The sequence below is a fragment of the Leucopleurus acutus genome (genome assembly GCF_964270905.1).
Source record: "Leucopleurus acutus genome assembly, chromosome: 18".
Taxonomy (NCBI): domain Eukaryota; kingdom Metazoa; phylum Chordata; class Mammalia; order Artiodactyla; family Delphinidae; genus Leucopleurus; species Leucopleurus acutus.
Window position 1 is genome coordinate 4,673,017 of NC_139160.1, and position 26,080 is coordinate 4,699,096.

General features: G+C 42.8%; 1 protein-coding gene across 2 annotated transcripts in view; it reads right to left on the reverse strand.

Annotated features, from left to right (window-relative positions):
• Nucleotides 1-287: 287 nt before the first annotated feature.
• Nucleotides 288-26,080, reverse strand: part of USP12 (ubiquitin specific peptidase 12) — a 78,495-nt gene continuing 52,702 nt past the window's right edge. For both annotated transcript variants that reach the window (XM_082859291.1, XM_082859292.1), the window contains 6 exons: nt 19,404-19,633; nt 15,470-15,546; nt 15,273-15,356; nt 8,230-8,427; nt 5,395-5,473; nt 288-3,393 (listed from right to left, as the gene is read on the reverse strand). In XM_082859291.1, the coding sequence (XP_082715417.1) occupies nt 3,292-3,393; nt 5,395-5,473; nt 8,230-8,427; nt 15,273-15,356; nt 15,470-15,546; nt 19,404-19,633 (770 nt within the window). In that variant the 3' untranslated portion in view covers nt 288-3,291. The remainder of the gene's footprint in view (nt 3,394-5,394; nt 5,474-8,229; nt 8,428-15,272; nt 15,357-15,469; nt 15,547-19,403; nt 19,634-26,080) is intronic.

Consider the following 26,080-nt stretch of genomic DNA (forward strand, 5'->3'; position numbering starts at 1 on the left):
GGAAAGACAATGCTACTAAATAAAGACAAATAAATGCAAGGTACGTGCTGAAGAAACACGCAGGCACGTACGGAATGCTATTTTACACAAATGGGATGTGTTCTGGGAAAATCTCTTTGGGTCACAAAAGTAGTAACTTCTGAGCAAAACCAGTAACACAGTGTCCGAAGTGTGTAGTACTTCTAGTCTGCAAATGCATTTGAGGAAAAAAGGAAAAAACACACAAAACCCCACAAGCACAAATAAACCAACTTTAATAGATATTATTTTGTATTTATATAGCGCCTTCTTCAAGAACCTTAGATGCTTTACAGACAGTATATCTAATTAATCCCCACAACAACCCTGTGAGGTAGGTATTACTCCCATTTTACAAGATAGGGAGACTGAAGCACAGAGAGGTTAAGTGACTTGCCCAAGGTCACACAGTTAAATTCACTGAAGAGCCAGGACCTGAGCGCCTTAGCCTCCCAACTCCCAGGTAAATACCTCATGAGAGAATCTTTATTGAAAAGTAGCTTTAAAGAAAGTATCAAGAGTAGTAAGTTATGGGAGTGAGGTCTTTCTACTGCCGTCAAGGAAAGAAAAAACCCTACACGGATGGTTAGAGGCGACGAGACCCATATATTACATTCCTCACCTCTTCTCTTTGCCCAAAGTCTCAGGGCTCCTGTCTCAAGCCAACTTCTAGAGGTAAAGCCGCCAAGACAGAAGCCATGTGACTTAGAAGTGAGACTTAATTTAGAATATTTACTTTCAGTTATGATAATTTATAGAAATTTTTATTCCAATATACAAAATATGGGATAGCCATCCCAACATACATGTGCACAGTTAGACAGCAATCAGCCACCATTTACAACTGAAACCCACCCCTCAGTTCCATCAGTCGGACCAGCACACAACCTCACAACGCATTCGATATGGGTCACTTTTCTTACTTACTATATCTGCATTTTTCCCCCGACCCTAACCCTACATGTTTTTAAAGTATACTGTATTTCTGAGAAGCTTCAAGACATTTTACGTAGATGCAGCTGCACTCAGAGTGTACACAGAAAACTGACAACCGTCACCCCATCGTCCCCTCCCGACAAGTCATCCTATTAAACAGGGTGTAGATGTGAACAGTGTGTGACTACCATGGAACTCAAAAACAACGCTAGAACTTGCTTTAATAGGAAATCTAACCTTGGCTTTTACTCACTGTACGTTTTTTTAAATGCAAAATGTAAAAACAAACACAACGTAGTAACCCAAGGCTGTATCTTTATGCAAATGACTTCATCTCTCTTTCTCATACATGTTGTGGCCCAACGCAAGGAAAAACTGGTTCAGCTTCACGTTACTCCTCGTCTCCATACTGAAAGCTGCAGAAATTTCGCTTTAAATTCCAAGACAATTTGGCTAAAGCCCTCAAAATAAAAAATGCATCCACCTCCGCGGCTATCACCTTGCCCACATTCTTGGTTGTGATTCTCTGTGCCGTGGTGGTGGATCAGGCAGGCCATATAATTTGTACCAGAACCATTCCAGCCAGGGCAAGGCTTTAGAAACTGTCTCTTAAAAAGCAATCTGTCAAAATATATCATCATTTTCTCCCAGTACATCTGTTTCAACAGCCCCATTAGCTAAGTGACCCTGTTAAAGATCGATCCCTGGAATGGACAGGTGAAGTCATTTCCTGAGCTAAAAGATACAGATAATAAATGTTAATAATAGCAGCAGACAAAACATTTTTTTGTTGCTTGTTTTTCAGATTCAACAGTATTAGTAAAATAAGTTTACAAAATTACAACGATTAAAAGAAAAAGATTCCTGCCTCGAAAAAACATGAATAAAGAACATCTAAGGCCTGATTGCTATTATCTTGAATAGATATTCAATTATTTTCAGCAAGTTACATTCGGCCACTGTCAGACAACTTCTTGATGCATGGCCAAGTGTCAACTGCAACGGTTCACATACATCTTGCATCACACATATTACTTCTTGAAACTGCCAACAGAATGAAGTCTTAAACACAAAGTTAAATTCCAATAACATCTGTAAAGGTGGAAAGGGAAAAAAAAAAAAAAAGACTTGCTTTCAAAGTACTTCTGGTCGACCTCATTAAAATGTAACCCTCACAGGGTCTGTTAGCTCTCCAGGAGCTGGGACTGGGATGGATCACTTCGTTCCAGGATAAAGAACATTTAAAAGTAACGTAGCTGCTATGACATGAGTTTTCCAAACGTGGCCTCAACCTGAAGCAGAGCACTGACGAACTCTCAAGGCCGCACACCACCACCGCACCAGGACTTCTTAGATCATTCCACAATGACAGGGAATTTGGGATAGTTTTTAATTTTACTGAAATTAAAACTGAATGAAATAAGTGACAACTAGGACAAATCTTTAGCCAGAGATATCAGTTCCTCCCGAAAAAGAGTATGTACCTCCTCTCATTGCTATTTTTCTTAAGGTAACTTACGATTTAAAACAGAGTTTAAAATTCACCTTAAAAACAGAAACAAAAGGATTAGTTAAACTGACAAAAACTAATAAAAATATGCTGAAATTTACGACAGAATCGTGGGTACTTCATACAATACTTAGTTTTAAGTAAAATAAATAAGGAAAAAAATTATAATTACAAAGCCAGTCTTTCCCCTTGGGGAAACAAAAAGCCACTTTTGACCAACTGTTCCCTAGATATACATATACTGTATATTATTATAAGCTTCTTCAGAGAAGCAAACGTATTTGTCTTCCTGACACTGGATTCTAGTATCTGTTAGTTTCTTTACATCAGGAAGGCAACTGCAAGTGTTGGGCCCAAAAGTATTTCTGGTTTACGCTTGAAAAGACCACCCAGTATTGCTTCTCCATGTGTTCAACCAGGCAAATGTATGCAGTGTGTTCAACATCATCTCCTGCAATTGTCAGTACAACCTCACAGATTCCTTTTCTTTCTACTGCACCCCCAAGGAGTTCAATCATTACTGGTGCAATTAATGAAGAGAAAATGCATGTCAATTACTGGAAGGCTGTTTTACAAGAGGAGCTGGTATCTCTGATTTCACTGCCTCGTTGTATGGAACTGTGCAGACAGCATGATACCTGAGCAAATCAATCAACTACCACGGTAGGAAGAGCGTGTTAATCCAGTCTTTGCTTTACTGTGTGCAAAGTGTGCTACTGCCCCCTGAGCTTCCTGCATTTCTCTTTTCTTGGAAAACTGGTGCTTGATCCTTTCCCAAATAACCAGAGAAGAAATGAGGCAGAAGGTCTCTCTTCATCGCGGTTCCCTCAGTCCCGGGACTGATAGAAAAGGATGTAGCCAGACTCAGAGTTCTTTGAGATATCTGACGTCAACCCGTAGAATTCTTCGATAGCTTGTGCATCTATTTTCTGTGAGGCAAAACACATACTTTAGTACAAAAACAAGCTCTTTGAACTGCTTGAATCCAATAAAATCTTCAAGCTTTCTTAGAATAATGCCTTTCATTTTCTCATTCATAAAACAGCTCTGCACAACCCAACGGCTTAAATTAAAAAGACGGACGATGCCAAGTACTGGTGAGAACGTGGAACAAATGCAACTCTCATGCATAGTGGGGAGGAACGTAAAATGGCACAGACGCTGGGGAGAATGTTTAGTATCATCTTCTAAGGCTGAACATACAATCACCCTGTGTGTGACCCAGCAATTCTATTCTACCCTGAACTATAGGAAACCACTAACTGTCAACCATTTGGGACCTACAAAAATGGCTGTTTCATATGGTTCAATCTACAATATACCCAAGGAAAATGAGGGCCTATGTCCAACAAAAGACTTGTACAAGGATAATCAAGGCAGTTTTATTTGTAATAGTCAACAATGGACAAAAAGTCAAGTTTCTAACGTGGTATAGCCGTACAATGGAAAATCAGACAGCAATAAAGAAAGAACTACCATTGCAGGCAACAAGATTGAGTTGCACAGGTACTGATGAGTGAAAAAGCCAGACACAAAAACAGTCATACTGGATGAGCCCCTCGTATTCAAACACAGGCAAAATTCATCACAGTAACATAGTAAAATTCAAAATAGTGGATTCCAGAGGATGGTGGCTAGGGGAGGAAAGCTGTGGGTACTGACCAGGAGGAGGAATAAGGGAGCTTCTTGGGGTGTTGAAAATATACTATATCTTGATCTAGATGGCGGTTACGTGTGGGCGTGCATTCACATGTAAAAATTTAAGTTGTTTGAAATTTGCATACTTTACTGTGCCTTATAGCTCAATAAGTTATTTTGTTAATAGTGTTTTTTTTTTTTTTTTTTTTTTTTTTTGCGGTACGCGGTCCTCTCACTGTTGTGGCCTCTCCTGTTGCGGAGCACAGGCTCCGGACACGCAGGCTCAGCGGCCATGGCTCATGGGCCCAGCCACTCCGTTGCATGTGGGATCTTCCCGGACCGGGGCACGAACCCGCATCCCCTGCATCGGCAGGCGGACTCTCAACCACTGCGCCACCAGGGAAGCCCTAGTGTTTTTTTTTAAACCAGCTCTGTTGTTGAAAGATTTCCCTTGTTTTATTCTAAACATTTTTTTAAATTTTATTTATTCATCTATCTATCTATCTATCTATCTATCTATCTATCTATCTGTCTATGGCTGTGTTGGATCTTCGTTGCTGCACGCGGGCTTTCTCTAGTTGTGGCGAGCAGGGGCTGCTCTTGGTTGCTGTGCAGGTGTGAGGGCTTCTCATTGAGGTGGCTTGTCTTGTTGTGGAACACAGGCTCTAAGCACGCAGGCTTCAGTAGTTGTGGCATGCGGGCTCAGTACTTGTGGCAGGTGGGCTCAGTAGTTGTGGCTCACGGGCTCTAGAGCGCAGGCTCAGCAGTTGTGATGCACAGGCTTACGTGCTCCGCAGCACATGGGATCTTCCCGGACCAGGTATCAATCCCGTGTCCCCTGCATTGGCTGGTAGATTCTTAACCACTGTGCCACCAGGGAAGTGCCTATTCTAAACTTTTTTTTTTTTTTTTTTTTTGCGGTATGCAGGGCTCTCACTGCTGCGGCCTCTCCCGTTGCTGAGCACAGGCCCCAGACGCGCAGGCTCAGCGGCCATGGCTCACGGGCCCAGCCGCTCCGCGGCACGTGGGATCTTCCCAGACCAGGGCACGATCCCGTGTCCCCTGCATCGGCAGGCGGACCCTCAACCACTGCGCCACCAGGGAAGCCCTCTAAACATTTTAAAGGTTAGCTGCCCATTACAGCAATGGGACTGGACGTTAGGGAGCAAGAAGTAGAAATCAGAATACAATCTGAAGACCCGTCATATACAATGAGAAGCTGGAAGGAAAAAGTTAAGAGCAAAATACACACACAACTTTGAAGGAAAACAAGAAATTAGGAAACTACTTACTTCTACAATGTCGTCATCAAACAACAACCAAAAATCATGACTCTTAACTATTGCAATATAATGGCCTCGATTGGGACCACTGAAACAAAGAGAAATAAAAGTTAATTTTATACAAAGTTTATTAGCATTGCTCTTCTATGCTCTATATCCCACGTTCTGTAAAGTAGAAAAACTGAAACAGATAAAAATATTCCTTACCTATTCTTTCCCCCAAAAGATCAAGCTACATTGATCTGAACTGGCATTCAATTTTAAGACCAAATAATCAGTACTCTACTTTGAGAGATATAACCAGTATTCTCTTTATATAAAGCTATACTATAAAATTCTTTGTTGCCTTTTAAAATTAGTATTATTTTTTTTTTGCGATACGCGGGCCTCTCACTGCTGTGGCCTCCCCCGTTGCGGAGCACAGGCTCCAGACGCGCAGGCTCAGCAGCCACGGCTCACGGGCCCAGCCGCTCCGCGGCATGTGGGACCTTCCCGGACTGGGGCACGAACCCACGTCCCCTGCATTGGCAGGCGGACTCTCAACCTCTGTGCCACCAGGGAAGCCCTAAAATGATTATTATTTTTTTAATTTTTTCAATTTAATTTTTATTTTATTTTTATTATTTTTTTATTTTTTTGCGGTACGCGGGCCTCTCACTGTTGTGGCCTCTCCCGTTGCGGAGCACAGGCTCCGGACACGCAGGCTCAGCGGCCACGGTTCACGGGGCCAGCCGCTCCGCGGCATGTGGGATCTTCCCGGACCGGGGCACGAACCCGCGTCCCCTGCATCAGCAGGTGGACTCTCAACCACTGCGCCACCAGGGAAGCCCTAAAATTATTATTTTTGAAGTAATTTTCCAATTTGCTTCTATAAAAGATTTAAATAAAAATTTCTAGCATTTTTTTGGGGGGAGGAGAGGTGATCACAGGCAGAACATGCTGAATTGAACTACAAAACAACGCATGTAGAGTTATTTCTGAGTCTCAACCCTCGGCAATAGTTTTTCTCGAGGAAGGATTCCATGTGATGCTTGAAAAAGTAAAGATATCGAATCCTTGGCTCTGAAATCAAGCTCCAACTTCATAAACTTCTTTAAACAAGTGACTTTTTTTTAGTATTATTAGTGCTAGCTTTAAGTACTTAACTCTTAGCACCATTATAATTATTATAATTGCCTCTGCATCTCATTTTCAACAGATCTGGAATACAGAAATCTAGAAGAATGTAAAAATAAAGGTGGGATTATTTCTTTTAAAAGAAATTCTTTTTTTTTTTTGGCTGTGCCTCGTGGCTTGCAGGATCTTAGTTCCCTGACCAGGGATCGAACCCCGTGTCCCCTGCAGCAGAAGCGCAGTCCTAACCACTGGACCGCCAGGGAAGTCCCTAAAAGAAATTCTTTACAAAGAACACGTCAAAGATTTTTAACCTCTCCCAGTTTAAGTATGACTCACTATAAAAGCTTATATATACTTTTAAAATCAAATTATAATTCTACCACAATTATTATATTACAGACTTTGAAGTAATTTTCAACACAGATTATTCTTTATGGTGAATACTATTTTAAAAGTAGCAACCTCAGATATAAGAATAAGCTGCCTCCAAGTTTCCTCAGATCTTTGATTCCATAGTTGAGATGAATATCTTAGGTGACAAAATGACACAAAGATAGTACTTTTTCACTGTAGAGGAAAATACCTCAAAACTTAAAAAAAAAAAAAACCACCACTTTTAATGCTAAAATAAACCTCCAGTCTGATCATCACACCAGGGCTCTGTAAGGCACCCGATATTGTTTTCCTCTGTTCAGATGTCATCACTCTTTCTTTAGAAACATAATGCTCCGAAAATGGAAAACAAAGATTTCTGCTGAGGATAAGAGGCAGGAGATGGGCTGACACAGACCATGGAGGTTAAAGACTGTGACAGAAGTGGACTCCCTCCCAGCTGTCCTGACATATTCTGAGCAGAAAGCTGGGAGAGGGAGGGACAGCTAAGGAGAGGCTGGAGTACAACACGCTGTTAGTACAAGTTTGCAACAGCCAGGGGGAAAAGGATGAGTGACCTGTTTTAAAATTATCACAGGAAGAAATTCCCTGGAGGCCCAGGGGTCAGGACTCGGCACTTTCACTGCCAGGGCCTGGGTTCCATCTCTGGTCGGGGAACTAAGATCCCACAAGCTGCACAGTGTGGCCAAAAATAAATAAATAAAAAATAAAATTATTACAGGAAATTCTAAACAGTCAATGAAGACTGTATGTTCCAAATATAAATGTTGATTATGTGACACTCTTGTGGTTTGAGAATTTTTTGAGCTATTCTATAAATTAAGATCTATAGATGAGATAGTAGTACACTCTATTGGCTAACAGGAAACAAACACACGGACTTATAAAATCAGAAAGCTTATCTTTGAAGATTATCTCCAAAACCTTTTAAACCGTTTTTCACAATCATTAACATGATGAACATATCCAATTAATCTCAGAAAGAACTTATTTTGTAAAATCGCTTTAAGCAGTGTTTTTTTTTTTTTACCAATAATCAAGAAAAAAGGAAACGAAAAACTCACAGGACTTACAGTTCCCAGAATAATATTTAAATAATAAGAACAAGTATCAAATCCAGGCAATAACACACTATTTTAATATGTAAAGGTTTTAAGAATGAAATGGTAAAATGCATCTGAAATATCCATTTGAAATAAACTTATTTTCGTCCTACAGCACCGAGGGCTACGGAAACCTCCAAAGGGCCTGCGTATCTGAGCGGCTCACAAGCACCCTGTGCGCGCACCTGCCCACCACCGACCATCCTGCCACCATGGCCCACGGCCCTGTTACCTTCCACAGTGAACCACGACGGCCACGAGGTCGTACATTCTGTCAGGATTGGTTGCATCGCCTGAAGTGTTAAATAGACGAAGTTCTAAGGGAAAAACGACCCGGTAAGAAAGTTTTGTGTATCGATGAAGTTGATCCATGTATTTAAATCTTTTCAGATGCAGAGCTAGAATCATGGGCAGCTTTTTAACTTTCATCCTGTTAAAATAAACATGAAAACAAAATTTCATAAGATGTTCACCATGTCCTTAAAAGAACTATCAAACTTCACGATTCAAGTAACAGTTGATAGTTTTCAGAGCCTGGCACTGCCCACTTTTGCATATTTCTACCCATGACTTTTGTATTAGCAAAGCAAAATTCTGAAAGTCTTAAAACGGCCCCTGCCCCCCATCATCACCAAACCACATAATCTGACACAGCACTCGGTACGGCTCCCAAAGAGATATGATGGTACATTCCTTTATTAAGAACTCTGTACTTCTGAAATATAGGTCACTGTGCCAGCTGCAGGAAAAACCAGTTCCTTAAGGCCGCTCACTCCTTCGGAGGTGAATGGAGGCTGAGATCCATTTGTTCTATTCAGCTATATAATTCAGTAACAGACTGAGAGCAGGAGACAGTGAGAAAAGCATTAAAGACCATCCATTAAGGGCGTTTGCCAGAGACAAGGAGCAGCTCCTTAGTGAGAGCGGTGGCTGCGTGCATCCTGGAAAGGGAACAAAATAACCTGGAAACGCAGGACTGAAGCTTTCACCTGTAAAGCACGGGCCTCCCCCAACGCCCTGAAGGACCCCTCCGGGCAGCCTCTCCCCGAGATGCCTCTGCTCCCCCATTTCACTTCAGCGTCGACGCCTGATCTTCTGGCGCAAATAGCTGTTCTCCTCAACCCTCCATCAGCACTTTACACGCTCACTTCATATCTGTACAGTTTTTTACACTATAAAACATTTAGATGATTACGGGTCTTTCTCTTCTAGGGTCTGGACTCCGGACGGACAGGAACCATCTCTTTTATTATATTTCTCCACCTAGCACACGTAGGTACTTGACAAACACTACAGAACTGAATTCTGTGTGTGTTCAGTGAAGCAAAACACTTTTCATGATTAAAAAATGAAACGTATTAAACCTCTACCTCTAATAAAGTGAAAACAACTCATTTTATAGCATCATTCTAGATCTGCATTCTACAGATCTTAAATGTGGTGCGGTAGCTTATTATTCCAGAAGTGTTTATTAACCTGGCTTTTGGAAAACATTAGCAAAAATAAATGTAAAACCTAATCGTTCCTGGAAAGCACTCTAGCAATACGAATGAACAGCCTTTATGGCCTTTGCCTCAGGAATCGAAACTAAATATATCATCTCAAATACAAGACTTCTGAGAAGAATTCAGTTCTGGAGTTATTTTATATTGTGAAAAAGTGGGAGAATCCTAGCTATTCAACAACATGAAACGCTGAAATACGTTACAATACAAACACAACAGAATATTTTACAACTTCAAACAACGTTGTTGAAAGTTTCTAAATGGCATGGGAAAATACTTACGGAAAGTAAAAAAGTCAAGATATATATTTATATATACAGTAATCCAACTCTTAAACATCAGCTGTTCAATTAAACTGGTACCGAGTTGCTAAAACAAACTCTTTCAAAACAATAAAAGCAAACTATCCTTTGAAAATGTCCAGTGAGGTGCAAACCCACAAGGATTTTTCTAAGTGTTAAATATGTTAGTAGTGTATTAGATACAGGCAGTTAAGATTAGGAAGAGGAGACAGATATGGCCTGGGGGTTAGGAAAAATGTGCTTTTAGAAATTAAGCCAGAGCAGAGGGGGAAAGGCCCAAATGGAGAAAACAGAACATGTCCAAATGCTGGCTTATAAAATACGCCCCATCAGACAACACGGGAGGAACACGAATCCTCCCAGCAGCACTTCTTCCCAGAGGAAACCCAACACTTGTGAAGAGACACAGGATAAAGTCAAACACAAATATTTGTGGAGCCACATTTTATAGATGATGAGAGACTACCTCACAAAATTTTTCTCATACTGAAATGGCTCAGGAAGAAATGAACACATATATAAGCTGAGTCAAATTCATATGGAGATTGTGCAGCAGAAGGAAGAACTAAGAAGTTCATTTCCTGCTTGAAACACCAATTCCACCAACACACCAAAGAATTGATGGGATTCTGGTTTTCCTTCCATTCAAACATGTGTGGAGAAAGGTGACCTTAGGGAGCTCTTGATCTCTGTCACTGTTGTTAAAAAAGTGGTCTCAGAATGTAATGTTTTCTCCAAAAGACAAATATGCTGAAGAAAAAAACGGGAGGACAGAGAACTTTTTTTTCCTTTTTAGTTAAAGTTTGAAATAGACATTGATTTTTTAAATGTATTGATTTATGTATGCATGCACGCACGCATGCATGCTGTGCCGGGTCTTAGTTGCAGCACGTGGGATCTAGTTCCTTGACCAGGGATCAAACCCGGGCCCCCTGCATTGCGAGCACAGAATCTTAAGCCCTGGACCACCAGGGAAGTCCCCGACATTGATTTTTATCTTCTGTAAACTGACTTATAAGTTAATTTTCCATTTAGATTTTTTTAAATGGCATTTACCTACTACACAATGATTAAAATTTGGGTGAATTTATGATATACATTTTCTTGCTTTTACATCTTTAAAACAATAAGGTGTGTTCATTTTGCACTAACGTAAGAGCTATTTACCTTCCTATTATCTAATTATAATTAGATAATATCTAATCATAATTTAAAACTATTTTTAAGAAGTAGAAGGATGGAAAAAGACATTAACAAAGTCAGCAAAGCTGGCTCTGGCTGATTCTAATATCAGACAAAGTAGAATCCAAGCCAAGGAGTGTTACTAGAGATAAAGGAGGACAGTCCAAAAACAAAAGAGAAGGACATTCCATAATAAAGAGGGCCAACTGATCAAGAGGACACAATCTTCAAGTACCAAATACCAAATTTGATAGAATTAAAGAAATAAACAGATAAATGCACAGAGTTAAAGTCTTTAACAGACTTCTCTAACAAAAAAAGTCAGTAGGAATAGGGAAGGTATGAACAACCAAATTATGGATCTAATCAACATTTATGGAACACTCCATTTCAAACTGAAGAATATATGTTCTTCTCAAGTACAACTGGACATTCATTAATGTACTGGACAATGAAAGAAGTCTCAATAACTTCCAAAAGACAGAGATCACAGGATATATTTTCCTGACAAAAATTAAAAAACAAAAAAAGAGCAAAATCCCCCTGAAATATGGAAACTAAGCTATATGCTTCTAAATAATCCATGGGACAAAGACAAAATCACAAGGGAAATTAGAATAGATTTTTAAATGGATGATAACGCAAATACCACGTTAAAATTTGTGGGAACACAGCCAAAGCAGCGTTTAGAGGAAAATTTATAGCTTTAAATTTTTATATTAGGAAAGATAGGGCAAGTCTTGACCACACAGAAAAGCTTAATAATTGTACATAAAATTCCACAGTTTCCTCTTATAAACTTAATGTCAAGCACGACTAACTGGGGCACATGGTGCTGGGGGTGAGGGGAACACGACCTATGACCATGTGTGACTGTCAGCAGACATTTAAGTTGCCTCCACCTCTTCTTGGTTATTGTAAATACTAGAGCAATGAACATGGGCATGCACATATCTCTTTGAAAATCCTGTTATCAGTTCTTTTGGATATGTACTTAGAAGCAGAATGCTGGATCATACGGTAATTCTATTTTTAATACTTTTGAGGAACCTTCACACTGTTTTCCACAGTGGCTGCAACATTTTACATTTCCACCAACAATACACAGTTCCCTTTTCTGCATATCCTTATCAACACTCATTATTTTCTCTTTTTATTTGAAAGTGGCCATCCTAACTAATGTGAGGTGGTATCTTACTGTGGTTTTGATTTGCATTTCCCGGATAATTAGTTATGTTATCTTTTCATATGCTTGTTGGCCATCTGTATGTCATCGTTGGAGAAATGTTTACTCAAGTCCTTTGCCCAATTTTTAATTGGGTGATGTGGTTTCTACTGTTGAGTTGTGTGAGTTCTTTATATTCTGGATATTAACCTCTTATCAGATAGATATCTGGTTTTCAAATATTTTCTCCCATTCTGTTAATATTCTGCAAATATTTTCTCCCATTCATGTCATTTCATTCCGTTGTTTCCTTTGTTGCACATAAGTTTTTAAGTTTGATATAGTCCCATTTATCTGTTTCTGCTTTTGTTGCTTGTGCTTTTGGTGTCATATTCAAGAAATCACTGCCATACTCAACATCGTGAGGCTTTTTTTTCCCCTATGTTTCCTTCTAAGAGTTTTATAGTTTCAGGTGTTATGGTTAGGTCTTTAACCAATTTTGAGTTAATTTTTGTGAATGGTATGAAGTAAGGATCCAACTTCAATCTTTTGCATGTGGATACCAGGTTTTCCCACCACCATCTGTTGAAGATCATTGAGCATACAAATGCAGGTTTATTTCTGGGGGGCAGGGGTGCGGTGATAAGCCTGGCTACCTACAGGGGCACCGACCAAACTATTAAATATATAAGGATAATGGGAGCCAATCTGTACTGTCAGAGGAGGGGCTTACAAATATTAAAAAGGAGAAAACCAGAATAAACCCTATGGTGTTGGATGAAACTGGAGGTACTGTTGTGAATTTGTGGTTTTTCGATACAGATAGACCAACAGATAAATAAGCACAGATGTAAATGTGTGTACATATGTACACACACGAGCACGCATGTCCTCCAGCTCTGTTCACTAAGTGGGCCCAGGAACAGTGACACGGCAACGGCAACGAGCACACCTATACCACGGTCCTGGTTTTTAAACATTATTTTCCCCCTAAAAGGAACCAGGGCTCCTTCGAGAAACGGCTGGTACCAGTGTGGGCGGCAAAGAAGGTACAAAGCGAGCCTGGACATCTTGTTGCACTACAGAGTAAAGAGGGGCTGGAGAACGAAGGGACGGGGCAAAAGACACAGGAGGCAGCGGGAAGGGGCTCCTGCTGGCCAAATCGGGATAATGTGAACATGAAAATAAACGAGACAATCATTACCCACGGGATAAAACAGGAATCTCTGAGTCCTCACTGAGATTTAAAAAATGAAAAAAACTGTAAATATCCCCATTTCTCATCAAACTTTCAATCTCAAAATACATATGAATTACAACTGGGGAAAAGTACAGCTTCACAGTGAAGAATCCTGGGAGACAGCACCTTAGTCAAGCGTCCAAAGAGAACAGTACCAGTCACGGGATGTGCAAGACAGAGTCCCAGAGCAGGTCTCAGACTGTACTCGGAAAGGCCGGGTGCGAGGATGGTCCTGGGCTAACATCTGGGAACTTGACTGGGGGGTGTCCCCACCGTTTCCTAACTGACAAGCATGTCTCGATGCCCCTGAGAACTGTCTGTGCAAATCATATGGTTTATGCTGAACACCTGCTTTCCTTCCGGGAGCCTAGAATTTTTTTTTTTTTTTTTTTTTTTTTTGGTGGTACGCGGGCCTCTCACTGCTGTGGCCTCTCGCGTTGCGGAGCACAGGCTCCGGACACTCAGGCTCAGCGGCCATGGCTCACGGGCCCAGCCGCTCCGCGGCATGTGGGATCCTCCCAGACTGGGGCATGAACCCCCGTCCCCTGCATCGGCAGGCGGACTCTCAACCACTGCGCCACCAGGGAAGCCCCGGGAGCCTGGAATTTTGGTACATGCCAGGCAGAGGATGCCTACGTGTCCAGCCCCCAATAAATCTCGGCCACCGAGTTGGTAAGGAGCTTCCCTGGGAGACAACACTTCTCCCGTGTTATCACATTTGATGCTGGAGGAACTAAGTACGTCTGTGTGACTCCACGGGGACAGGACTCTTGCAAGCTGGCCTGGCTGATTGTACTTGTCCCCTTTCCCTGTAATAAATCTCAGCTGTGAGCACGACTATATATGCCGAGTCCTGCAAGTCCTTCTAGTCCATCACCAAATCCAGGAGTGTCTTAGGAACCCTGACACTTAACACATATTAGAATCGTGTGCCATTTAAAATAACACAATGAGAAGAACACAGCATCACTTCTGCGTGATTCCTGCCCAAAATACATAACCTGAACCTAATCATACAAAAACATGAGACAAACCCAAAGAAGAACATTCTATAAAATAACTAATCTGTAATTTTCAAGTGCCAAGATAATGAAAGTCAAGAAAAGACTACGGAACTGTTCTAAATGTAAAAAAGACTAAAGAGACATGAATACTAAATGCAATGTGTAATTCTGGACTGGATCCTTTTTTCTATAAAGGACATTATTGGGATATCTGGTGACACTAAAATAAGGTCTACGATAACAGTAACACATCAGTGTTACTTTCCTGACCTGGGTGGATACAGTACATAGGAGACTTGCTTTTTGGTAGGAAACAGCTACCCAAGTGTCCAGGATCTTGGGACATCATATCAGGAACTCACTCTCAAATGGTTTAGGGTAAAAAAAAAAAAACATTGTTAGTATTGTTCACGCAACTTTTCTGAGTTTGATTCAAAATAAAAAGTAAAATAATCAGGATGATGATGATGATGATGATTCAATTCCTTGATACCAAAATACCGTCTTCATAATAATTTACTGAGAGAAGGTAGCAAATCCCATGCAGGAACGGTGGAATCTAGGGTGAGGGTGAGTAAGGCACTTTCCCCTCATCCTTCCTCACCAAGAAAAAGTGCACATAATCAAGAAAGCTTCACAGCAAAATATGTTAACTGTATCGGTTTATGATTATTAAACAGTCACTAAATGCAGAAAGTCACCTGAGGGTACAGAGTTGAATCCTGTTTATCTAGGAATTACCTAACGAGTCTGAGCTGTTGGTGATAAAAGAAAGAATGTTTTCTCATTGCAAATTGTCCTAGATCGCTTTCAGCTAGAAAAGCCCATCCACAGCACTGGCAAAGAATCGCTATAAATGTCAAACACGCTGACTTACCGTTTGTGTGCTTCCTGTTTGCTGCGGCACTCTTCACAGTAGTATTTGTATTCACTGCATAGAGTTTCTGTGTTGCTAAAACCCCTGTGTGAAACACAAAATGATTTTGTCTATACCAGAAAGGTATGTATTCATTTAAAAATATTCTAAACCCAAAGACAGTCATTACATGTCAAAATAAATAACTCTGCACTTACCTTAAGCAGTGAGTAATGGATGTGTTTTGTTCCACGTCAACAGAAAGGTCTAAAAAATCTTCATCTTTGCTGCTTATCTATAAAAATAGGGAAATACCTTTGATTTCTTTTTTTTATAAACATCTTCATTGGAGTATAATTGCTTTACAACCTTTGATTTCTTTAATCACTGTTCCAAAATGATAGAATTAAGTGCACGCTATTATTAGTATTATTAAGTATAATTAAGTATATAAAGAATCCTTTTCCCCCCAAGTTATTCAAAAGGACACTGAATGAGTAACTTTCATTATACGTAGAGGTAAAACACCAAAGTGCACCTGTGACTGATTTTCTTACTGGCAAAGGCTACTGTGATGTGAAATTCCATTACTTCTCCTAATCTTGGTAATACTGTGAAGCATAAAACAAACTGTACCATATACACTCTTTTTTTTTTTTTTTTTTTTGCGGTACGCGGGCCTCTCACTGCTGTGGCCTCTCCGGCTACGGAGCACAGGCTCCAGACGCGCAGGCTCAGCGGCCATGGCTCACGGGCCCAGCCGCTCCGCGGCATGTGGGATCTTCCTGGACCGGGGCACAAACCCACGTCCCCTGCATTGGCAGGTGGACTCTCAACCACTGCGCCACCAGGGAAGCCCTATACACTATTTCTTAAAAAACACAGGCCAAGACTGAATGAGAATGTTTGGCAAAGGATGTGATATCTGTAGTGTTTTATCATTTAAGAAAAAATTTCAGCCCCAAATGCCAAACTGTAATCTTCACTTATGACTTTCTTTTATTTCCCCCCAAAATTGAACAATGTTCTGTTTGAATTATGAATAAATCATCTTATAAAAATGAAGTTACTATTTATTCATCTGAACTGGAGTAGGACAGAACTTTAGTCATCACTTTTCCTACGTGCAAGGAGACGACGCGATGCAATGGGAGGGACCTCCGACTCGGTTCCCGGGGCCTCCCACTCGCAACGACTCTACACCCGTTGACGGTTTGTGATGACTTTTCAATACAACACCAAAAGCATTTAAAGAACGACAGCATTTCCATGAAGGAAAAAACTGGACTTCATTAAAATTAAAATTTAATACTTAAAACTAAAAACTTCTCATCTACCAAAGACACGGTTCAGAGGATGAGAAGACAAGCCACAGACTGGGAGGAAATCTCTGCAAGAGACACACCTGATAAAGGACTGGTATCCAAAATATACAAAGAACTCTTAAAACTCAACAACAGGAAAACAAACAACCTGATTTTAAAAATGGGTCAAAGACCAGTACAGATACCTCACCAAAGAAGATGTACAGATGGCAAACAAGCACATGAAAAGATGCTCCACATCATATGTCATCAGGGAAATGCAAATTAAAACAAGACACCACTACACATCTACAATAGAACAGCTAAAATCCAAAACGCTGACAACAGCACCCGCTGATAAGGATGTGCAGCAACAGGAACTCTCACTCACAGCTGGCGGGAATGTGCAATGGTGCAGCCACGCTGGTAGCTCCTCACACAACTAAACATACTCTTCTTACCACGCGATCCAGCAGCTGTGCTCAGCGCTGTACTAACCAAAGAGGCTGAGAAGTTATGCCCACACAAAAACCTGCACATGCACGTTCATAACAGCTTTGTTCATAATTATCAAAACTTGGAAGCAACCTACATGTCCTTCAGTAGGTGAATGGATAAACTCTGGTACCTCCAGACAATAAATCGTAATTCAGCAGTAAAAAGAAATGAGCTATCAAGCTGGGACCAGACATGCAGGAACCTCAAATACGCACTGCTCAGTGAAAGAGGCCAATCTGCAAAGGCTGCATACTCTGCGATTCCAACCACATGGCATCTGGAAAAGGCAAAACTATGGAGGCAGTAAAACAACCAGTGGCTGCCAGGGGTTGAGGAGGAGGGAAGCAGGAATCCGTGGAGCACAGCGTGAAACCACTCTGCAGGATACTGCAGTGACGGACACATCATTATACATTTGTCGAAACAAAGAGAAATCAAAGAACAGACAGCACCAAGAATGAACCCTTAAGTAAACTGTGGATTTCAGATAATAACGTATCGACATTGGCCCATCAACTGCAACAAATATATCTTACTAATGCCAAGGATGTTACCATTAGGGGGAAGTGGGGAGGGGGGCAATTTGGGAACTCTCTGTACTTTCCACTCCATTTTTCTTAAATCTATTTAAAAAGAAAAAAAAAAAGAGTTCCTTATTAGTCTCTGCCAGTATAAGTTTATCCGATTCAGTTAACCGAGTAGACTATGTTATTCTTTCCAACATCCATAAAGCATTTCCCTTACCTTTCTAGCTTGTGGACTCTTTCCCAGTTGACCACGCTACTCTCCTCTGCTACTAAAAACTAGCAGTACAACCATCACAGTAAAGACTGGATTGGGCAAAAATCATCAGGGAATGCTAAGTCTGGGGGGAGATTCTGATGAGGAACAAGAATATCTGTGTCTCCCACAGTCTCCCTACTAGTTACAAGGGCATAAAAAACAGTCATTATGAAGTGGAGAAACTGAACAACATCGTGAATCGGAGATCAAAATTAATTTTACCAACGAGGGGCAGAAGGAACTGTGTGCCTGTATGTGATATCCTGATGAGGACACATTAACTGTGAATTGTTCCGGCCAAGAATGTACAAACCGGGGCTTCCCTGGTGGCGCAGGGGTTAAGAAACCGCCTGCCAATGCAGGGGACACAGGTTCGAGCCCTGGTCCGGGAAGATCCCACATGCCATGGAGCAACTAAGCCCATGCACCACGACTACTGAGCCCACGTGCTGCAACTACAACTACTGAAGTCCGTGTGCCTAGGGCCCGTGCTCCACAAGACAAACCACCGCAATGAGAAGCCCGCGCACCAAAACAAAGAGTAGCCCCCGCTCGCCACAACTAGAGAAAGCCAGCGTGCAGCAACGAAGACCCAATGCGGCCAAAAATAAAAAATTAATTAATAAAAGAAAAGAAAAAAGAATGCACAACCTGCATCTAATTAGAAGGAAACATCAGGCAAACTTGATACGAGGAATGTTAGATTAAAAGGGGGAGGGGCACAGTCTTTAAAAATGTAAGTATCATAAAAGAGAAGAAGACTATGAACATGTTCCAGATTGCAGGAGGCTACAGGAAGCATGGTGACCACATGCGATGCAAACCACTAAACTCTAAAACCAGATCCTGTGCTGAGAGGAGGCTGTGCTGTAATTTTTTTTTTTTTTTGCGGTACGCAAGCATGTGGGATCTTCCTGGACCAGGGCACGAACCCGTGTCCCCTGCATCGGCAGGCGGACTCTCAATCACTGCGCCACCAGGGAAGCCCGAGGCTGTGCTGTAAAGGGGGTCACTGGCAGAACTGGATAAAGGTGCCTAAGTAAGAGTCTGACCTTTCATTCGTCAAGGGAGAACAAGGTAAGAACTTAACAGGAGGCCTGCGTTATCCAACCCTACGAGTAAATCGTTTTCAAGAGATTTACCTACTGCTCATCTTTACAAACTACCCAGCAAGTGGGTAGTTTCCCTCCTTGAGTGTGCACAGTAGGCTTCAGTTTTTATTCCAACCATAAACAACAAACATAATTGTAGGAAAAGGGGCAACAGATTAATATACTTCCCTGACCTGTAGGTTTTACGAGCTCAACTAAGACTATAATTTCCAGAATATGGCTCTACGGTCTCTCGTAGTGAAACAAACTCAAATAGTTCAAACGGCAGCAAGTATTTCTCCGCCACCTCAGTATTCACTATTAACAAGCGGACAACTGAGAGGCACATCTGTCGCAGTCATACACTCTACACCTGAGGATTACAACCTCCCAGTTCATCTCTCATACCCATGCTCAAAGAACACTTAATATAATGGATTAGATTTGTTCTACACGACATTTTATGATATACTTACAGTTTCACAAGTAAGACATCTGGTTTCATTAGTTAATGTTCCCTGAAAAATCTCATGAACCCACGTTGGGTCTGGTGTGCTGTTGTTATTTTCACTGTCAATATTACCGTTGGGCAAACGACCATTTTGCTTTTCCTGCTTTCTCTCTTCTTGTAAGATATCGGCAATCGTGTTTAGTAGGTAATTTAAGAACTCATGGGCGTCTTGCTGCATGTAGTTGTCAAAAAGCTCTGAAAATAAGCATATTTCAGAATAACTTCATTAAAAAACTAAATTAAAAAAAGAATAGTATTCTATCAGAGCTAAGTAAAATGTTTGGAACTGTCAGAGTAATGTACAAGAAATAGGTATCTTTCACATATACACATTATGACTGAATTTGGAGAAAATAAAGTTACGATGAAAGAGAATCTTTAAAAAAAGTACTAACAGATCAATGAGAAAAGAGCAAAACCTATCCTCACACATAATGTACTGAGGAGATAAGAAACAACCGCTTTTTATTAACTCATTTAATCCATTACTCCACAAATATTACAACATGGCAAGTTTTTTTTTTTTTTTGGCTGCTGCATTGGGTCTTTGTTGCTGCACGCGGGCTTTCTCTAGTTGCGGCGAGCGGGGTCTACTCTTCGTTGCAGTGCGCGGGCTTCTCACTGTGGTGGCTTCTCTTGTTGCAGAGCACGGGCTCTAGGCGTGCAGGCTTCAGTAGCTGTGGCACGCGGGCTCAGTAGTTGTGGCTCGCGGGCTCTAGAGCACAAGCTCAGTAGTTGTGGCGCACGGGTTTAGTTGCTCCGCGGCATGTGGGATCTTCCTGGATCAGGGATCGAACCAGCATCCCCTGCACCGGCAGGCGGATTCTTAACCACTGCACCACCAGGGAAGTCCCAACACGGGGAGTTTTAAAGTAGAAGCTGGACAACCTCTTGGCAGTGCCAACGCAAATGCATAAGAACCACAGAGGAAGTTGTTAACATTAAAAAATACTGGGCCATACATGCTAGAGATTCTAATTAAGTCAGAGATGAGGCCTGGAACCTGCACTTTTCAAAGCTCCTCCAGGTGACTCTGCTGTGCAGTCAGGCTTAGGGAACAAAGGCATCATGAACTACCTATTTAATCCAGAGAATCTCTAAGGCCCCTTCCAAATGTGAGGTCTGTAACTCTGTGGAACGTTCCCTGTAGTTACAGGAATAAGTAAACGTCGTGGAAACCTGAGGGTCGCTAACATTAAGTGCTTGACCTGTGCTTGCATCACGCACCCTGAGCCTGAAGGGGAAGGACTTCAGGGGCAGGGTCTCATGCCCTGTGACACTGCTATTAACGGTATCTCACAAGCGAGGAAAGGGGATCAAGTGGTAAAGTCACTGCCAGGAAGCGGCAGGGCCCGGATTCAAGCCAGGCCGTCCGGCCCCAGCGAGCCACACACAGGCAGCCAGGGCCACCTGGCCACACAAGGCGCCCGCGGTCCAGCCAACAAAACGCACTCAGATGACCACCCAGTCAGGAAGCTTCACCTTCAGAGCTTCCGTAAACATTTAATAAGTGCCAGGAAGTTCACAGTTTTACAGTTTTTTAAACGATAGAATAGAAATTGAGAAGAAAATTTAAGGAGAGCCTTCCTAAAATAAAAGGAATTAAAAAATTACATTTTAGAAGAGCTACAGACATGACTGCATAAAACTGAGTTCCATGCATTAGAACTCATTGAAAAAGTTAAAAACAGTGAAACCGGAAAGTTATGAACATCTTCAACATATAATATAAAGAGTTTATCTCAACACAACAGAAAATACAAAGTTGGCAAAGGACTTGAAATCAACAATTTATAGAAACAAAACTCAGAAGTTTAAATAAAACACATGAAAAAACATTCAACCCCACTGTAACGAAAAAGGTCTTGATCTTCCTGTCTCTAAAATGGAATACCATCTTCCTCTGCAAGGTTATTATAAAGATAAAATGGGAGCAAGTGAAAATATTCATTTTCATGAATATTAAAAGAAAATAATGATTTTAATCTAGGTGTCAAAAAGACCTCTGAAAAGTATCACATTTAAGATGCAGGTGCTAGAGCAGGACTGTCTGCTCCATCCTGTGGCTCCACCTCTGGTCACGGGCATGTCACAGGCCAGCACAATGATGCAGGACTGCACCTGGAGCCACACGTCACGTCTCTGCTATAAGTCTGTCCTGAGGGGCTTGATTAGCCTTAAACAAACTCCCTATGTTATTTTTAAGAACAATAAAAGCCCTGAGTCCTAAGAGTCCCTGCATTAGTCCATGTGGACTTAACCTCGAACTGATCTTTAATTTGCTGTACTGCGTGTCTTCTGGGTTTTGCCCACGAGGGACAGTGGATCCAAAGCATCTGACACCACTCCCACCACCTGCTCCGGCAGACGTCACTGCACGCCACCCACACCGTGAGACGCCTGCACCTCTGCAAACCCTCCGGCCCTCCTCTCCGTCTCCAAGATCAAGCCAGGTCGTGCTCGGAACCCTCAGGTGGCGCCGCCAATGGACTGGTCTATGCCTAGGCTGAGATGACTGAGGTCAACGACCTTCCCCTTGCCTCTCACGGCAATAACCTCCATCCCTAAGAACACCGCCCTGCCCCTCCCCCCCGTCTCCCAGCCTCCACTAGTATTGTACCTCATTTCCTTCCTCATCCTTGGGATTTTCTTCTTTCGCAACCCTTTGTCTGCTGTTCCTTCTAAGAGCTGCTTTCTGTTCTAAACTCCCCATTTCTTCAACCTTTGGCATCTTCTAGCTTCCTGCTGCCACCCCTAAACCACTACACTTTCACTTGCATATAAAAACTCTCCCTCGGGCTTCCCTGGTGGCGCAGTGGTTGAGAGTCCGCCTGCCGATGCAGGGGACGCGGGTTCGTGCCCTGGTCCAGGAAGATCCCACATGCCGCGGAGCGGCTGGGCCCGTGAGCCATGGCCGCTGAGCCTGCGCGTCCGGAGCCTGTGCTCCACAACGGGAGAGGCCACAACAGTGAGAGGCCCGTGTACCACAAAAAAAAAAAAAAAAAAAGCTCTCCCTCAATCAAGAAAGCGCATAAGATCATAAGATCTGGCCATCCTACCCTTAACCCTCACCCTTCTGTGGTCATGGCTAACCTCCCCTCGCCCACTAATGGCCTGACCCATGGTTTCTTCATCCACCCCGACCCCTGCCCTAACCTGCTCTGTGTCCAGGCAGCTCCTGGACGTGAATGGGGCCCCTCAAAGACCAAGAGCTTCCATCTCTCACTCACCCCTCCCCAGGTCACAAATCTAGAATCACCAACCTCAGGAGGCCCACTAAGATGAGGACTGCAGGGAGATTATGCTAGAGGCAATTCAGGGTCTTGAACAAAATGGAAAGACTGGGGGGTCATGGAGAATACAGAGGGAGGGATGATGGGAGAGGGCCAGGAAAAAGACTTGTAACCACTGCTAAGGGCCTGGTTAGGGTGAGGGATGAATAATTCACCACGGTGGGTAGCTACATGACGGCTTAATGCCACAAGCTAGACTCACTCTTCCCTCTTAAATTATTTTAGCATACATGCATGTTTTTCAAAACAAATATTTTCTGTAAAGCAGAAATATGCAAATGTTTTTATTTTTTTAAAAGATGAAATATCTTTTGGGGGGGGTGTTCCTTTAATACAGAACAATGACATCATATTCAAAGAAATACCTCAATTGACCTGAATGCTCTACAAATGAGATGCAAAGTAAATCAGATAATACTCTATTTTGTTAAAATATTTTAAATATTATCATGCATTTTCTATAAACATAGTAAACCGAACATACCAGAACCTTGCAGAGCCTAAACTAAGAGCAGCCACTGTAGTTTTAAACATCAACCAAGACCACATAAACATCCAAACATCATCGACTAAATGGCCTCACAACAGTCCCTGTAAACTATTATATCTAATTTCTAAACCCTTAGCTTTCTTATGGGTGGCTTTCTTCTCTGCAAAGCAGCATAATGGGCAAGGCGGACTTCAAACTTACTTTGGCAAATTAAACAAATTCACTCATTCATTCACTCATCCAACAAATATCTAGTAAGCACCCCCGATGTGCCAGGAACTGGATTAAGTCCTCGGACTACAAAGGTGCATAGAAACAAATGGCTCCCGACACTGAGGAACTGAGTCTAGCGGGAGAGACAGACAATGTCAATATTAAATAAACGTATATGAAACGTACAAGCTATCAAAGTCCTGGCACAGCTGTAACATCAATGCAAAAAAAATAAAAGAGGGAAACTGAATCACTGCCTGAAAGTAAGTTTTCTTCATAATTCAGAAATAGCTACAGCTTTTCATCATACAAAATACCTTTCCTGCTCTTCTGGAGAAAAAGGATTAATGAATATGAGAAATTATTTACTAAAATCTATTTTATAGCTGTTATTTGTGAACAAGTAGTCATTTCCTCGCTTGAGGAAGACGAATACTTGAATATGTGTTTATATTTTTGTATCTGTGTCTCTGCATAGCACCTGAAATGCTGCTGTGCACATACAGGTTCCCTGAGAAGCAGCACCCTTCCTCCTGCATTCACTGCTGTATCCCCCGCACTCAGAACAGTACTGCCACACATTAGACGTGCCTGACATTTCTTGAGTGAATGAATGAAGGAACAGACAACAGGGGTTGGAACAGCTAAGACGACATGAGAAGAATAAACTTGGCCCCAAACAACCACGTGAATAATGCACTTTGCCTCGAGCCAGCTGGTCTGACTTCAAGTCCTCCTTAGATGATCCAGATGAGTCAACTCAGTTGGTTAGGTCACAAACCTGTGTGTTAACTCTTCTAAACAAGGGAGAGCTGACAGGAGTCAATCGTCATAAGCGGACGGCTTCGTCTCCTACCTCCACGACTGCAGGGGTCTCCCGGCCAGTCGCCATGCTTCTCCTCGTGCTGCCCATGGGCGCCCCTTCCTGCCACCAGGCCCCCGGCAGCCAGGGGACCTTCTGACGCAGAGCGGAGCCCTCCAGGGGCCTCCCGTGGCTTTTTCACAATAAACCAGGAGCTGCCTGGCCCTTCCTTCTCTCTGACTTGATCTTCATCTCACTCCTCTCTACCTGCAGTAATTTTCTTGCTGTCCTTCAAGCACTCAGGGCAAGTGCAGTTTCTGTTCTACCTGCTTGGAACAACCCTGCTTCTGATCTTCAAATGACTTGTCTCTCACTTCACATCTCTGCTCTCACATCACTTATCAACTCCCTCATCCTCTACCACCTTGCCCTGCTTACTTTTATTTGTAGCAATGATACATTATCTTACGTAACTGTTTGTCTGTCTTTCTCGCTAGAATGTCAGCCCCATGAGGGCAGAGGTCTGTCTTATTTCATTATCCCTAATTCCTGCACAGTGCTTGGAACACAGTAAAGACTAAGCTTTTAATCATTAATGCAATGCAAATATCCCTGTCATCAGAGACAACATACATATGGAGCACCTGTTGTCACACCACGTGCAGGAGCACAGTGCTATAGTGTCTTCTGCTGTGATTAGGTAACATAAATGAAAATTTTAAAAACAAAAATCCATTACTGAAATTAAAATAGATTCTTTCCAAGGGATATCTAAATGATTAGTAATATAAAGTAATAGCGGTTAAAACAATATAGAGCTAACATCCACTGGGAATACAGAATGGGAAGTTTTTAACATAACATGGAAGGAGACTGATTTAAGAATGCTCCAGAAAATACATTCTAAGATGGCAGTGTGGGAAGATGCCGAGTTAGCGCCTCCCAACTAGGGTGCCTGCCAGCCACTGGTGGGGACGGGAGGAACCCCCAAGTGAACCGGTAGGACGTGGGGGGACTGAAGCGGGAGGAGAAGTGGAAGCCAGACAGGATCGGTGCCCTTGAGGCCAGGGAGATCAAGAGAGGCAGGCGGGAGGGGCCCTGCGGGAGGAGTGGGAGAGGAACAGAGGGCAATGGCCTGGCCCACTTGCGCCGGGAAGCCTGCTAAGTGCCCAGGCTGGTACCCCCGCTCCAAAGCCCCCTCCAGGCCTCGTGGGCCAGGAAGGAGGCTGGGGAGAGCAGGAGAGACAGATGGGAGGAACCCTCCCGGAGGAGAGGGAGAGGAGTGCAGGGCGTGTGCCCTGCCCACTCGGCCCCGGGGAGCCTGCTGGGCTCCCCGGCCGGTCCTCTGCCCTCCAGGGCCCACCCCTCCCCCTAGCCGCACTGGTCCCGGCGGGCATAGGAGGGAGGCCGAGGGGATAACAGGAGAGGCAGGTGGGAGGAGCAGGAGAGGAGAGGAGGGCGTTTGCCCAGCCCACTCGAGCCCAGGAAGCCTGCTGGGCTCCCAGGTGAGGTCTCTGGCCCTCTGAGACCAGGGGTGGGGGGCACGCCTGGGCCCCTTCTGTTCCTTCAGCCTAAGCCCCACCCCCCACAGCCCCAGGGCCTTTTCCAGCCCTGTGGGTCCTAATAGGCCCCGCCCACCACCCAAACCGCGCCCTTGCTTAGGCCCCGCCCTCCACAGCCAAGGGCTTTCCCCCCTCTTTTTTCTCCTTTTCTTTCTTTTCTTTTCCATTTCCCTCCTCCTCTGTTTTACTATTGCGGTACTGATGTACCTTCCGGTGGCTGATTCACCTACATTTTTATTTTTAGAGTCTTTCTAACGTATCTGCTAGTTTCCTGGTCTAATT